Consider the following 16,101-nt stretch of genomic DNA (forward strand, 5'->3'; position numbering starts at 1 on the left):
CTCTACGCTCTCTGATTGGTGCATCGCAGCCGTCAGTTAGGGCGGGCGCGGCGCCTATTGGCCGCGGCGGCGCGGGGGCGGGGCGGGCGCTGTCAGCCGGGGCGCGGCGCGGCGGGAGCCGCCGGAGGGGCGCTGGGAGCGGGCGCGGCGGGGCATGGCCGGCTGAGGCGGCGGGAGGAGCCGCCGCCGCTCCCGGCGCCGCCGCCGCTGCTCCCCCGGCCCCCGCCCGCGTCAAATGAATGAGTGGATGGCGGAGCCCCGCGCCGCACCATGAGGCGCCGGCCGAGCACCGCGCTCGCCCTGCTGTGCCTCGCCGCCCTCCTGGCCACCGCCGCCGCCGCCGCCTCCGCGCTGCCGCCTTCCAGCGCCGCGCCGCCCTCGGAGCCCGGCAGCGGCAGCGGCGGCCCCGCTGAGAGCAGCCCGGGCACGCTGCCGCCCGCACGGCCCCGAGGCACCGCCGCCGCCGCGCCCGCCCGGGGCAGCCCCTCGCCGCCGCCGCCGCCGCCCGCGGAGGAGGTGCGGGAGGAGGAGGAGGAGGAGGCGGTGGCAGAGGAGGAAGAAGAAGAGAAGGAGGAGGAGGAGGAGGAGGAGGAGGAGGAGGCGGCGGGCAGCGGCCCCGCAGGTGAGCGGCCCACGCGTGTCCGTGGCGGGGCGGGGGGTGTCAGCGGGACGGGGCTGCTCCCCATCCTCCGCCGGGCGGACAAAGGCGCGGCCGGGGACGGGGCGGCGGCTCCCGGGACCCCTCCGGCTGCAGCGACCCCCGCGGGGTGGGACCCCCGGAGCATCTCAGCCCCGTGTGCCCGGCACACCCTCCCCACCTTGGGGCTGGGTGCGGGGGTACCGACCCCGTGACGGGGTCTGGCAGGGCGGGTGTGTCATGCCCCTGCCGTGCCGAGGGTGTTACAGGTGTCACTGGTGGTTCTGGGGGAGCAGCGGGGCAGGTGCTGGTCCAGGCTGCCCACAGCATCCTTCGCGGCAGCGGTCCCCGCTGTGCATTGTGCTCCCCGTGGAGGAGGTGAAGACACGTCCTTGCCATCACCGTTGTATCGGGGCAGTGTCCAGCAGGGTGGGCGCTGGCCTTGAGCATCCCCCGGTAGGACCTTGGAGGTCAAGTAGCTCTGTGAGCATGAAGGCTTCCCGGTGTCCCAGCTCCACGTGCCGGCAGCAGGGAGAGCGGGATTAGCGATGACTTGGTGTCGCTGGAGCCCTTGTTCTTACTGTGCCAGAAGGTGTGTTTGCAGCTCAAACCCCACACTCTCGTGGTACCCGATGGGCGTGTGAGGGCAGAAAAGATCCATTGGTTTTTCTGTGCTGGAAGAAATGCACTTCAGTAGGTCTCATCCTGACCCTGTTGTGTTCTGGGGCTTGCACAGAGCTGAGGAAGGTGCTGTGACAATGGGAATAAATGGGAATAAATTATCAATGACGAGTGTGAGGAGGGCAGAGGTAAAGGGTGGATGGGAGGGCTGAGCTCTCAGGTCAAGCTCTCGCTGGGTGTCCTACACTGACAGTGCTGGTCACTCCCAGGGAGATGGAAACACTGATGCTCTTCAAAGCTGAGACTGCAGTTTACCTATAGATTAAGCAGACAAAACTCTGCTGGAGTCCTTGTATGGAGCTTTGTTCACTTACTTTAGCAGAGAACTTGACTTCACTCTGCATTTCCAAAGCTTTGTGTTCAGACACATGCAAGTACTATAGTGCTGATCCTTTCCTATTTTGTATTTATTTTTTCTCTTCTCCTGGAAGATGTTTGGTTTAAGTGCGTTGAACTTCCTCTGATGTGAAAGGGATGCATTCTGCTCTTCTGGTAGCTTTAGCAGTCTGAACAAGTGGTTTAATCAACTTGTTTTATTTGGCTAGAAATAAAATCAGCTGAAGATCTGGAGCTGCTTGTTTTCAGACTTTAATTCCCTTTTTTTTCCATTGAGGTTTCTGTCTTTGCTTTTTCTGGAAGAAACAGAATGGCTTAAGATTAGGAGTTTCTGATAAAGGTAGGATGGGTTGAGTACTCTTAAAGCAGAAGCAGTTTCCTCTGTTGTGCCACGATCAAACTGAGTCAACTGAACAACTCGCTGGCATGTGCAGCGCAGTGTGACCCTCTGGGTGCCAACCAGGGGGATGCACGTACCCACCCCAAGCTTCCTGGAGCACATTTCCCCCTCTGACCTCCTGTGTTGTGTTTGTTTCCATCAGTGTCAGGTGGCATCGTCTCTCCCACCCCTGGGCTCCAATGGGTTTATTAAGAGCATCACTCTCATATGGGCCAAGTGACAAGTGCAACTGCTGCAAGGCAGGAGGTGACTGGTTTAGCAGTGGCTTGGGATGCTCCCAGATGCCCATGTGGGATGTTCACATAACATCCTTTGTCTTCTGCCATAGAAGCTGTCAGGGATGCAAGCTGGGGGGGATTTTGTGTCTGTTCCTCATGCTGCCATGGGCACCCTCAGCCCTGTGTTTCAGTTCTCCCTTGGGAAACGGGAGCACTGAGGATGAGCATTCCTCCTCACCATCCCTGGGTGTGCTGAGCTCAGGTTGTGGAGGCCAGCATGGCCCTTTGAAGTTTTAAAGTGCTAATTATTACTGGCTACAGCCACTTGATCTCAGAATTGCTCTCTTGTGCCTTTACTCTGCAGTGATGGCCAGGGTAGGAACACACGGGCAGATTATGTCTTCTCCAACAGCCCAGTTTGTTAGTCCTGAGTGTGACAGGTTGAGATTAGCCCTGGCTGATGAAGGATTGCTGGTGTGCTCGTGGGCTGGGTGGAGTTTAGGGCATCTGGGGGGGGGGGGATGAGGCAGTGGAGGGAGGAGATGGCTTGGCAGCATCCCCCTGTGTGATGTGGGAGCCTGTGGAGGTGCCATGGGTGGGTGGTATGGCCGGGGTCTGTGTGAGAGCTGGTCTCTGTGGGTTTTATGGGGCTTTTCTGTGCTGCCATGACTGCTGTGACACTGGAGTCCTGTGCAGAGGTTTGCTCTGAAAGGGCATTAAGCACTGAAGGTATAGCAAAGCCAGTGAACATAATGGGTTTAGCTGAAACCCTCCTTTAGCTTTAATGCAAGCGTGTTTTCAACATTACTTTTCCAATTCAGTAGGTAATTAATGCATTATATGCTCTGCTGCATGAAACAAATGGGTCTTTTCTCATGCACATCATTAGAAAGGCTTCCCTTAATGCCCATGGTGTTATCACTGATAAGAAATGGGTGTGAGAGTCCTCACAGTCAGTGTTGTTCAGCAATACCAAGATTTCAAGTCTGACTTCAGTGCATTTCTCATTCCTATTTAAGAAGCACTTCAGCTTTCACTGAGCTGCCTGTTTGCTCTGCTCTCCTTCTCTTCTTCCCTTTCCCAGTTTCATGATGTTTATTTTTCTTTCCAAGCCTGTGATCATGTTAAAATCCCGGATTTTGTTTTTAAGAGAAGTAAATTGCTAATCCCCGTGTTTGTGGAGACAAGCTTAGAAGTATCCCCTGCCTTATCACCAAAGCCTCCAACACCCGCCAGGGAGACTCTGCCTCTTCCTTTTATCCACAAGTCTCGTTTCAAGCAGAAGCTGGAGCTTTGCTGGGGAAGCTGTTTTGGGGATGGCTGTTGGGTGGGTGCTTGTTTTGGAGCAGAGATGTGGCTGCTGTGGCCAGTGTGGTTCTGGTTGGACTTTGCCTCCCTAAAGAACAAAACCGCTCTATTCCACCCGTTCCTGTAGGGTGTTGTTGAACACTGTGGGTCTCCTTGAAGGACGTTTTGTTCTGACTCTTTTTTTCCAGCCCCATGCACAGCAGATGGGTGGGCTGAAAAGCCCAAACCTCCTTTCACAGCCTGGGTCAGCACAGGAGTTGCACCCAAACCTTGGGTTTTGGCATCTTTAGACTGTACGAAATGTTTCAGATCCCAAAAGCTGTTGCCTTCTTTCCTCCCTGGCGTTTCTGTTGTGCTCCACCTGCCTTGCAGGGTCACCAGCTCCCAGAAATGATGCTGGGTCTGACTCCTCACCTCTGAACCTCATAGGAGGGGACAATGAGCAGTTTCTGCTGCAGCCACAGGGCAGGAAATGCAGATAGCCTGGTGGCTCAGAGCAGTTAAACCACGGGAAGGTGTCACATTTGCTACGGAAATGTGTGAAAGCTGAGTCAGGGTGTGCAGTGACGTCTGATGGGTCTCCAGCCTCTGGCATGGGGCCACCTCTTGCTGAGGTGCTGCAGCTCAGAAGGAGGGGGTGCAGCCAGAGCCCCCTCAATGGGTGGAGGCTGTGGCTTTGGGTGGGATTAGCTGATGGGTTTAGCTTGTAAAGAGGAGCCTGGCAAATCCCTGGGGGCGTTGGGGGTGACCTGGGTGACTGTCTGGGTGCAGGGGAGGTGTTGGGGTGAGGAGGGGACTGATGAGTGCTGGCTTCAGCTCTTCATCATCCAGCTGGAGAGCTGGAGGGTTTTACTTTTGTGCAGGTACAGGACTGTGTATCCCATGTTTGCACAAGGTATAGTGGGGGCAGGTTTGGGGGGGGGGGGTCCTGCAGCACCAGCAGTATTGTTGTGGGGAAAAGGCTTTGGTCCAAGCCATGGAACCATCAGCAGCCAGCCCCTGCCATACTGTGTTCCTCGAGGGGTTGGGAGCTCTCAAATCCTGGTAGGACAGAAACAGCCAGCTTGCTGAAGGGCAGTTTCAGGACATTGTGCCAGTGCTTGTCCCTTTTGTAGCTCTGGATGACTCTTTCCCTCTTCCCATTGAGCCATTACCCCCTTTGGTAGAGGTCTTCCCACCCCTCTATGGGTTCATGCAGATACCTACCTGAATACCCCTGGTCTGCCTCTGACCCCGTGGGAGACAATCTGAGGGAGCCAGAGGGATGAGCTGGAGCTTTCCTCCTGCTCATTGCTTGGGAAGGCAGCTTAAGCTTTCCTCGTTTGAGGGCTTGGGATTGTGTTCAATGTGTTTACTGAGATAACTTGTATTCAAGGTGTCAGCAGGATTTAAATTTATTTAAAGAAATGGAAATGAAGTTATGGATGTGAAGGCTGAGGATAAGGAGGATGGTTCTTGTTCCTTGGGATGAGTACAGGAGCAGCCAGGGCAGAGAGTGGCTTTTTTCAATCAAGTAATAAATTGTGAGGTTTGTAGCTTTGAGCTTAAAATAAAGGGATGTTGCCCACAGCAGAAAATGTCACTCCCTGCCTCCACGCTCCCATCTGAGTCATTCTTGTATCAGATGCATCCAACTGTCCTGACTCAAGATTTTGAGATTCTGGGACTTAGCGACGCTCGTGAATATCAGGATATTTTTTAGAGGATCTACAGAGCATCTAAGGTCTTGTTTGTTATCTTCTCTCTGCTGAGGTTTTGCTTTTTTTTTATTTAAATGATAGCTGAGATTCAGACATCACATCACTGAGTTGCCACTTGGAAAATGCCATCTTGGAAAATGGCACTGGCAGTGTGTGGTGATGTTATTTATCTGGCTGCTCTTGGTAATACCCAAATACCAGCCTGTGGGGGGGCAAAGGTGCTGGAGCATGGAATAAAGTGGTTTGTCTGAAGCTGTGTGGTGGGCAGGAGGTGTCCCAGTACCTTTGCTGGTCCTTTGGGCTCTGTGAGGATGGCTGGGACAGTCAGGGCAGTGCTGGAGTGTGACCAGGAGGACTCTTGCAACACTGACTGGGGTTTGCATGGAGTGCAAAGGTTGTGTCTGTCCAAACAGCTGGGAAATGTGTGACCAAGTGTGGGATGAGCTTCCTGGTCCACGGCTGGTTTTGCCCTTGGAACATCCTCCTGGGGCTCCCTGTTCCCAGAGAGGCACCTTGGCCTCCGTCCTGCCAACTGTGCCAGGGGGGACAGGACCACTGTGGTTATGGAGTGATGGTGCTGGGCTGGCAGCAGAGCTCATCTTGTGGGCTACACCAAGGTGCAACCTCAGAGGGTGAACAACCCCATCCTGGAGGGGACCGTGGTCCTTGTGCTGCTCCAGTGCAGCCTTGGAGGTGGCTGCAGCATCCTGGGATCTGCCCAGCTGTGTCATGGTGGGCATCGAGCCTGTCCCCAAGTCTGCCCTCATGAGCTGCCTGTGGGTGAGCACAGCACGAGGACAGGGACATCCAGGACATCCCACACCCCGTGGCTGTGGGCAGGGAAGCACAGAACAAGCTGTCCCTGAGGAGCAGAGGGCCCGGATGAGAGTCTGCTGAAGTCAGGGGAAAGATTTCAGAGGTTTTTGATGAGAGCCCGTGGCCTATAAATACCCAGGGCTGGGGCACTGTGTGCCACTAACACTTGTGGAGCTGACACCAGCTGACTGTCAGGAAGCGCTGCTGCACATCCGAGGTGCTCACTGGTGCTTCCAGGATCTTGGTGGTGTGATGCATCTGCCAGTGTTAGGAATGAACTCATGCCAAGGCCGGGTGCTGAAGGCAGGGATTTCTCTTCCAGCCGTCTGGCTGGATGGGAAGGCTCCGTCTGCTTTACCTCTGACAAGCACTTCTAAAATAAAATTTAAAAAGTCATGTTGAGGAGCTGGATTGTTGTTAAGCACCTTGACTGCACCTGAGATTTCATCAAGCTCTGAGATCTCAGAGGATGGAGCAAGGGCTCAGACTTGCTTCAGAGGTCCTGGAAAGCCACAGGCTTTGTTGCCCTGGCAGGTGCTGCATGTCTGAGCTCAACAGGGCTGCCTTGTGCAGCGAGGCATTGCTCAGTGGGAGTAGGGGCCAGAGGGACTGAGTCTGGCACTTTATAATTGGTTGGGGATATTAATATGTTTTATGAGCTAAGGGCTAGATTGCACTCCAGCCATCTGCCCTGCCTTGGGGGGTCCTGTGTCTCCACCACCGCAGGAGAACAGAACCAGTTGCAATTCAGTCTCATTAAACTGGCTAAAAACCAGATTTCTGGTTCACAGGAAATTATTTGCTTTTTTTTTTTAATTTGACTTTTGGGTTCAGTCAGACTGAAATTAAATGGTTGTTCTTGCTTTGCTTCTGCTTAAGCTTCCAGTAAGGTTGAGGGTCCTGTGCCTCAAGACTGTCCTGTAAGATTGATGTGCTTGTTGTGCTTGGGGCTAAATCCACCCCTAGTGTGGGGTTGGGGGATTCTGGGTCCCTGCCAGGGGGAAAACGCTCCCAAAATCCCAGCAGGGCTTGTCTGGAAGGGTCTTTTATTGGATTAGAGCTTGTCAGTCAGGAAGCATTTCTAACAAGATATTCTGGACTTGGAATAATTGAACCTCATTTGTCTGGCAGAACATTTTCCCCCTTATTCACTAGGAAACTTCCCAGTGGTGCTGGTCTTGGCTCCTGGAGAAGCAGTGGACGCTGTCACCTCATCTGATGGGGTCACTTGTTTCCCCATGGCTCCTCTCCCTGATTCTTCACAGCAAGGGATGCTGGAAAAGTGGTCCAGCTTTTCCTGCATCCCAGCTGGCTGATGTCCTGGCGCTGAAGGGCTGGGAGCAGCTTGGCTGTCTCCCCTTGTTTTCTCCGGCGATTTAATAAAGGCAGGGAACAGAGAGGGGGATGCTGGATCCACGTGGTTTCCCGGGATTGCGCCTTGCTGCCTGCGAAGAATAGACCCTCCAAACACTCTGCCGGGCCACTAATCGCCCGGGGACCATTTGAGCTGCCCAGAGCGGCTCTTTTGTTGGAGGCTGAATTCCTCCTCTGCCTGATGCTCATCCCGGATCTTCCCATGCAAAATTCCTATCGCCCTTCGTCACCCGAAATGCAGCAGGGTCCTGATGCCACGCAGGCTGCCAGCCCTCCTATTTGGCAGCAGCTCTGCTCCAGCCCTTTAGGGCTTTTATTCCTCCCCCCTCTGGAACAGATTTTTGAGATCTCTGCTCCTGCTTCACACACACGGGTCCTATTTCAGTGAATGAGGCACTTCCCCGGAGCTGCATGAACTAATGCAAAGCCTTAGTTCGGTCTTGTGCTGCTTAAAGGAGGATTTTTTTTTTTTATTTCTGAACACCTGCTGTATGAATTACGATTTGCCTTGTAAATGTAACTGATTCAGAGTCTGAGCATGAGCGATGGGCATTTGCTTTGCGCCTGGAAAAAGAAAAAAAAGCAAAAAAAACCTCGAAGTTTTTTTTTTTTTTCCCCATCTGACATCTTGGACTTCTAGCAGAGAAGTCCAAGATGCTTTTTTTTTTTTTTTTAACCATTTTTAATTCAGTTGCCCCCTGTCCTTATAAATAAGCCCCCAGACACATGACGAGGCAACCATCCCTGCTATTTATAGCTCGAGCTGCTCCACATGCCTGTTTTAAAAATCAGGCAGCTAAATGGCTCTGCAGCCTTTCAGCAAAAGGCTTAATGACACAGGCATTTTCTATGCATGGATGGGTGGATGTTTAAAGGCCATTGGTGCTGAGCCTTCACCCTGAGCAGGACGGATGGTTTCTGCAGCAGGGAGATTTCTCCTGGGCAAAGGGGAGCCCCTTGGCACTGCCCTGACCCTGGGCAGGGGCTCTGGGTAGGCTGCACCCCATGGCTCACCCCTGCTCCAGCCACTGGGGATGCTCCCAGCAGGATTGGTCCTCTCACCTTTCCCCCACACCTTGGCTCTTCGTGGGGTTACCATTAGACAAGATATATTGATATTCCCCAAGCTCATTGTTTTAAAATAACTTTTTGCATTAACCCTTAATTCCTTCTTTTTTTTTTTCTTTCCTTTGTGGCATCACCTCCCTGTGATGAGGAGGCTGTTGGTAACCTTTACCCGTTTAACTGGTCGTGCCACTTCTCAGATGAATCTGCTTTATTCCTGGCAAATGATACAGCCACAGTTTTCAGGCAGCTTTACTCTATTTTGACTGACTGGCTGACTATATTAACTGATAGTGCTGCTTGGGCTGCTTTGATCCTGTATTATTTATGGAAATGATGGCACATAACTCTGCGTAGCTGATTAATGCTGCATGTATTTTTTAATATGCTAGTTCTCCTGTTTGATCTGTGCTAAATGATTATTCTCTGATGTGTTCCTGGGTTCATTTTGGCTCTTTATGAAAAAGAGATTGAAATGGACTGTTTGTTTTGTTGCCTTTTTTTTTTTTTTTTTTTGTCTCCCAGTGGTCTCGTCGTGTGCTGGTTTTTAAGCCTTCACGGGTCGTTTTCCCCAGCACGGCTCTGCTGCAGCCACGTGGAGCACTTACACTTTATTGCTATTAATTTGTGCATTTCACTGGTGGCATTGCTCTAAATTCATTGCTGTGTGTGCAGTTGTGTGAAGTTTCAGGGGAGATACAAGGTGGAACAACAACCTTTTAGGTGATGCTCCATCTTCCCTTGTGTGCAACTGCTGAATGCCAGCTTGGCTCTGGCTCAGGTCCAGCAACACCTGAATGAGAAAGAAACTGGTCTGAACGGGAAGGGGTGTAATTAATATTTTCTGTGGCCTGTCACAGGATGGCTGGGACTGGGGGATATTAAGAAGATGATTTTAATTGCCAGGGAGGTGTGTGCTTGACCCACAGCTTCCTCCTCTGTGGTCGTGGCTGGGGAGGGATCGGAGGGCAAAGGTGATGTTTCATCCCAGGAGATACCCACCACATCCTGTGGTGCATCCCATGGCATGCACAGCATGTGCAGTGCTGCTGCTGCTGACGTCGAGGAGAGAGAGCCTGATGTCCTTCATCCCTCCTCCCAAATCCTTCCCCAACGTGGCCAACAGGGTGGAAACCGGGAGGTTGTTTCAGAAGGACCGTCTGTGAGCTGGAGGATCAGCATTTCCCCCTCCCTAGGGGCAAAATTGAGGGGAGGAAGTTGATTATTTTTTTAAATACATATTTTTTCGCCCCCTGCCTTTTATAATACCTGCTCATCTCCATGGTACAGGCAAGGGTTGTCTCCAAACCCCTGCCTGCACCCCCCTTCTCCCTGGGCACACCATGTTCCAGCAATAACAGGTTTGTGAGGATGCTTTCATAAGCAGCACTGTAAAGGTGCAAAGCAATGCTAGTTGAAAACATTTAAATGAAAGCTTTTTTCCCCTTCCTCTGAACAGGCCTTTTTGTCAAAATCAGCAAAATATGTATCTTTCTGCAAAAGATCCTGTTTCCTTTAATGGGCTTTTCCATTGAAAATGGTTTAAACTTGATGTTCTGTTCTTTCCCTCCAGATTTTTCAAAGCTCCTTGGGCCATGAGAACTTCAATGGTTCCATTTTCCTTCTTCCCTCTATTTCAAAAAAAGATACATAGATATACATATATATTGTAATATATATATATATATATATATATATTCTGCTTGCTAAAACTCATGTCTTTTATCACCTGGAACAAAGCAAACGTTAGAAACTGGCTTTTAGGATATTCTTTCTCTGCCCCAAAATAGAGACGTGCTTACCTGAGCAGTGATGTGGGGGCAAAATCAGGAGGGATGGTGGGCGCTGAGGGAACAGGCAGGATTTTTGGATGTGGCTCCTACGAACCAAACTGCCTCCCCCAAACATGCCTCGATGGCAGATGTGTGAGTAATGGGGCAGAGACACCCAACCTTTGAGGTGCCTTTTGTTCGGAGTGTTGCTGGATGGCGAAAGGACCCGGAGCCTTTGGTAACAGCGTGGCTGGGTGGGGTGGAGTGGGGGCATTCCCATGCTCCCCTTCCCACCCAAACTGCAGCCTGAGGGCTGGGGGGAGCTGGGCTGGGATGCAGTGAGGACCCCAGGGTATCCTGAGAATGTGGAGGATCTGCTCCAGGTTGTTTGTCAGAGCTAAAGGGTTGTTGGAACTGAAGTGGAGCACAGCGACCTGTCGGCTCCTGCCTGGGCTGGGTGTTTGCTCACTTGCTGCCAACACAGGCGATGTCTTCAGAGCCTCCCCAGTGCTCTGCCCTTCCCTGCCAAGGCCACTTGTTTTTTTTTTTTTATTCCTACTGCTCCCAGTGCTCGAGGAAGGATCTGGGGGGATTTGCCTCGTTTTTCAGCTCCGCAGTTGACTTGGATGCGAGCGCAGCCATCCCAGCTCCCGGCACTCCCCTCCCTTGAACAGCTGTGTCGTGTTAGGATCTGTCCTGTGTGGTTTTCCAGCGGTGCCCCCCAGTTTCTGGGCAGGGTGGGTGTCTCCGTGTGGGTCTGGGGAGCTGCTGGGCTGTGTGGTGTGGCCGTGGCTTGCCCAGCATCCCCTCAGCCACGGGGCCAGCTGTCCCAGGGAGCAGATGGGGGGGTGGAGCCGGGCTGCTCAGCCGGGTTTCAGGCTACGATAAAGCGAAGTGACGTCGAGAACTAAATACCTGTTATCGGGGAAAAGCAAACAGAGCCTCCACCTGCCTCCAGCCTTTCTCCCTCCAAGGGCAGGCTGCACGCCCGGCGTGTAGCTCCCTGTAAGAGATGTTCTGTTATTAATGTGCTTGCTTTGGCTTGGCTTTGTTGTTGAGAAATCCGAGTTTGACTCCAGATAATTAATGAGAAACGCTTATCTGGTCTTAACTGTTTTATTCTGAGCATTTTTTCCCTCCTGGAAGTTCACAGTGAGTTGTTGACAGCGTGCCCTTTGACGTGGATTAGTGCTGACGCCTCGCAGTTGGATCTTCCCATCTTTTTTGCATCTTGGTTGTTTCTTTTCAAGGGAGGCTTTTGTACATGTCTAATCCATTTAAAATGAAAAATAAACAAGAAATGGACTGGTCTCCGAAGGGACAGTGGGTTCCAAGGGTGGTACTGCCTTCCCTGCAGAAGAAGGCGAGCTCTGGGTTGGGATGGACAGAATGACAGTCCTGCCTTTCCCCCCAGCACCCCAGTTTGGTGTCAGGGAATGTCTGGGGCAGTGGTTATCTACACCTTTTGGTTAAAAACCCCTTAAAAGCTTTCCAGGAGATGTGTAGATGGTGAGTTCAAATTTATAGACTGGGGAGTTGATGCCCTTCTCTCTCTGCTCCTCCACCCATCACTTCGTGATCCCACTTCGGGGATCCCTTGTGTCCCCTGTCATGTATATGTGGGGTAGGTGGTCCTTGCCTTAGAGCTGATACTCTCCCACCTGTATTTATGTAATACCAGGTAATATATTTAACAGTGGGTGCACTATTTGCCATATGAAAGCAGAGCCTCAGGATTGTGTCAGGTGCCTGCAGCTCCCTGGGTTCACCAGGATTTTGGATGCCTCTTTGCAGATGGGACTCAGATCCTCTTTTTGCAGGGTTTCTCATTGGCAGCAGAGCTGGTGGAAGAGGAGGCACCACTCCTCCTCCTACAATGCCAAAACAGTCATTATGAAGCCCTCAAAAATGGGGAAATGGTCAGGATAGAAATGTCAACAAACCTCTTCTAGCTGGCCCACAGGCTGCAGAGGAAGCTCTGTGGTTTTGAGCGTCTCTTTGGCTTGGTTTTACCAACCCAAGACTGAGTGTGCTGCTTTTACCGTGGGTAATTCTCCCTTGGGGATGGTGGGGGATTCAGCTCTGACCCTGGAGATCACCAGTTTGGTTTTAGCATCTTGGCTCAGACTTGGTCTCAGCTTAGTTCCTAAAGCTGTGGGTGAGACAGGGAGCAGTGCACAGGGTGCCTGAAACCCTTATGCCTGGCTGCCTCCATCCTTTCTGTCACACCTTTAAGAGTTTTCCCTGTTTAAAGAGGATTTGGGTGTTCTGTGGGACAGGGCTGTTGCCTGTTGTACTCTGCTGGCTGACCTGGTATTTATTGTGGAGGTTTCAGAGAATTGGCTTAGACTCGAAGTCACTGTTTGTTTGTGGTTGCTGAAGTGGTGCTATTTAATGAAAACATTTCCCTTTGAAAGGTGAGCTATTGCTAGAAATAAATACAGATAACACCTTGTGGCTGAGGCAGGAGCTGGGGCTGGATGGAGCTACATGGTCTGTCTGTGTTGGCAGCAGTGTGGTGACTAAGGAGAGAGGAATGAAAAGCTGATGTGCAGCCCTGATTGGGGTCACTCACCTGCTGCAGGGCTCAGAGGCTCAAAGCAGAGGTGAGGGGGAACCAGGGGCTGGCAGCTGCCCTGCAACCCCTGTGTGTGGGCTGTGCCCCTGCCGTGTGTGCAGGGGGGGAATTTATGCTCCCTAAATTCATGCCACGGCTGCAGTTGCTGGAGGAAGGTTTGGAGTACAGCTTAGGTGCACCGTGCTGGCTGCTCCCCCTCAGCAGGTCCTCAGCAGATGATACTGGATCTGCTGCAGTTCCCTGTTTCCAGTGATAAGTGGCAGCTTTCTCTGTCCAGGTGTCTTTTTCCATGACGTGTCCTGGCCCATATCAGTTCCCTCTTTGAAAGCTCAACTTCTCCTCCATGGATTTGCCAGGAAATTTTGTCTTGCTGCAGTATTTGCAACCCAGTTTGGCAGGTGCTGGATGAAGGTGTGAAACAGGTTGTCAGAGGGGGAATTTAAATCACCTGAGCTGGAGGTGGCTGCATCGCTGTCCTGTGCAAAGTATAGCAGGGCAAGCACAAGGCTGGGTTATAAAATAAGGGAATAAAACTTATGGAGCAGGAAACCTCTCTTCCCAGCTGGGATGACATTCTCCTTGCTGTGTCCCAGCAGTTCTCCCTGCTTACAGCATGTTGTAAGTTACAACCCCTTGTCTGGCAGGAGTTATGGTAGCTCCAAACTAGCCTGTAGCGCTATGTCATCATAACCTTGAAACAGGACCCAAATGGCAAAACCTGCCTGAAACCAGTTGTGATTACTCATGCTCCGTGCTATCCCTCTCCCCCGCTGGGCTTTCTGCTATGGTAATTCCACTTATTAAGCAAGGAGACAAAACACCTTTATTAAACTTGGAACCAAGCTCGGGAGCAGTGAGAGAACCGGGACTTGCTGGCTGCAGGCTCTCAAAGGGTTTTCTTCTCTTCAAGTCCCTCTCCCTTCCCCTCCTCGGCCTTTAAAGTGAGTGAGAAAGGAAGAAAGGTTTTGCTGTTTGTGATGAATAAAAGTCTGCATTTAAATATGTTTATTTAGAGTAGGAAAAAAAATTAGGAACGTGTATTGGGAAGGAATCCTGTGATGTTGGGGCCTTCCAACTCAGAATAGCCTGTGAAACCTCCCTGCTTGAAAATGCAGTGAGCTGAGATGGACTGGGGTTGTAGCTCAGGCTCTGGAAAGCTTCTTTTTATTAACACTTTCAGTAAGTGTTTATTAATGCCGTGGATAAAAGGGGCCTTTGTTAATGGAACTGTCCCTTTGCTCCTCGGCTGGAGGAGCTGAAGCTTAAAAGGAACTGCCTTGGGCACCTGCTGGAGTTATTGATGAAAGTTTTCATTCCAGATTTTCTCCACAGGCTTAAACAAAAAATAGCCTGAAACCCTCCAAAGCAAGTCTGCCTTCTCTTCCTCATTAAAAAAAAAAAAAAAAAGGCACAAAAAATTGTAAAAATGCCTCTTGCTGCCTGTGTGCCAAGCATGGTGGGCCCCTTCCCTGTATGCTGAGCAGTGATGTGACCCTCTTTTGATCCAATCTGCACTTCTTGTGGGTGCCCACAGTCCCCTTTTGAATGCACCTCTTGTCTTGGGTAATTATCAGAGCAATCTAAAAATCACTCCTGCTCACTCAGAGAGGAACCTGGGCCTGATGCTTGTGCTGTCCCAAAAGATGAAGACCTTCTCCAGAGGTTGTGTGTACCCCAAAGCCAGCTGGGGACCTATGGCAGCCATCTGAGGAGCATCTGCTGCTTCCAGGAGATGCAGAGCATTCCTCTGCCTCTGGCTGGGGGAGGATGTGCTTCCCAGCATTTTTATATTGAATTATGGATTTGATTGCACACCTGCGCCGTCGCTGTGGCATCTCCAGCTTTTGTTCTGCCTTTCCTCCCAGTGTAAGAGAGACTGCTGTAAAGGAGAGGGAAGGGAGGGATGACTTCCTACCGCAGCCATTCTATGCTGGACTGAGCTTTGGAAACTCTGCTTGGGGTCAGTGGTGAGGCAAAGCTGCAGCTCCCTCCATACATCAGTGAAGGATCTGGTCACACTGCGGCGTAAAGAAATTGGGTTGTTATGTCTTTGCCACAACAAAAAAAGCTGCATTTTGCAGTGAGATCAGCCATGTGTGTTTGCCACCTCACTAGGAAACCTCCCAAGAGATCCAGGCCCTGCAGCTCATACCATGATTTACCTGCATGGAGGGATGGAGGCTGTCACAGTCCCCACCAGCTCCCCTCCCTTCAGTGCAGGTTTCAGCAGCTGGTGGTGCTGAAGCAGGTGTTATCACCTAGTCTGTGGTCTCTGTACTAAGTAAAAAATGGCTTTCCAGCAGCCTGAACTTGGCCATTCCCTTTTCTCACAGGTGGTGTGAGCACAGCCAGGACCTGGGGCAGCAATGGCTGGGGGTGACAAGCTCTCCTCACCTGTACCCACAGAGCTCTCAGGGGATGCTCAGTGCAAGCACGGCCCAGGGTAGTCTGGAAGGAAGAGGTTGGAAGTCACAGCAATTCCTGCTGAAGCTGAAATTGTCCTTGAGAGCATGAGGAGTTAATTGCAGTGATCTGGGAGAAGAGGAGCTATTGTGTCTGCAGGCAAGGTCCAGAGGGGAGAAGGCTCTGGAAGGCTGCATGCCTTGGAGCAATGTATTTTGGATTTAAGCAACTTAATTGTGTCAGACAAATGTGCAGCTCCTGTAGCTGGGCAGATTAGTTCCTTGCAAGCTGGACAAATTCTCTGCTCTGCTGCCTGTGCAGCATCCCTGTGAGGGAGCCCTGGGAGTGTGGGGTGGGATGAACCAGCCACAAATACTGTGTTTGTGCAAAAAAGCTCTTGGACAGAGAGTGGGAAGCAAATCCCAGCTTCATTAGTGGAGCAAAGGAGTCATCTGCATTCTTCACCTGGGCTTTTGGGGCTCAAGATTTGCCCTTCTTGACTTGCAGTTTGTAACCATCTCAGAAATGGAGGCAGGGAGGGAGCAGGTCTCTGGTGATTCCTTCCCTGGCTGCACTCTGCATCTTGCTGGAGTTCCTTGCAAGGAAGTTTTCATTTGTTAATTCAAGCAAGGAGAAATCACTAGTGTAGTTTAACTATGACCAGGTGTTGGTCAGAGCTGGTTCTCCCCGAGGTCTCACCCAGAGGACTCTGCAATGGGAGCTGTGCTGGGAAGGCTGGGATGTGGTAAAGGGCTGTTCATCCAAGCTCATCCTCCAACTCATCTCCTAACCCCTGTTTTCTTGCTGCTTGTT

The 16,101-nt window shown here is 51.7% G+C and overlaps 1 protein-coding gene across 1 annotated transcript in view; it reads left to right on the forward strand.

Annotated features, from left to right (window-relative positions):
- The first annotated feature begins 270 nt into the window (after window positions 1-270).
- The window catches only part of MEGF9 (multiple EGF like domains 9), a 50,364-nt gene continuing 34,533 nt past the window's right edge, over window positions 271-16,101 (forward strand). The window contains exons 1-2 of the mRNA XM_032708669.1: window positions 271-438; window positions 565-622. Of these exons, the coding sequence (XP_032564560.1) occupies window positions 271-438; window positions 565-622 (226 nt within the window). The remainder of the gene's footprint in view (window positions 439-564; window positions 623-16,101) is intronic.

Source organism: Chiroxiphia lanceolata, chromosome 21 (assembly GCF_009829145.1).
Source record: "Chiroxiphia lanceolata isolate bChiLan1 chromosome 21, bChiLan1.pri, whole genome shotgun sequence".
Classification (NCBI taxonomy): domain Eukaryota; kingdom Metazoa; phylum Chordata; class Aves; order Passeriformes; family Pipridae; genus Chiroxiphia; species Chiroxiphia lanceolata.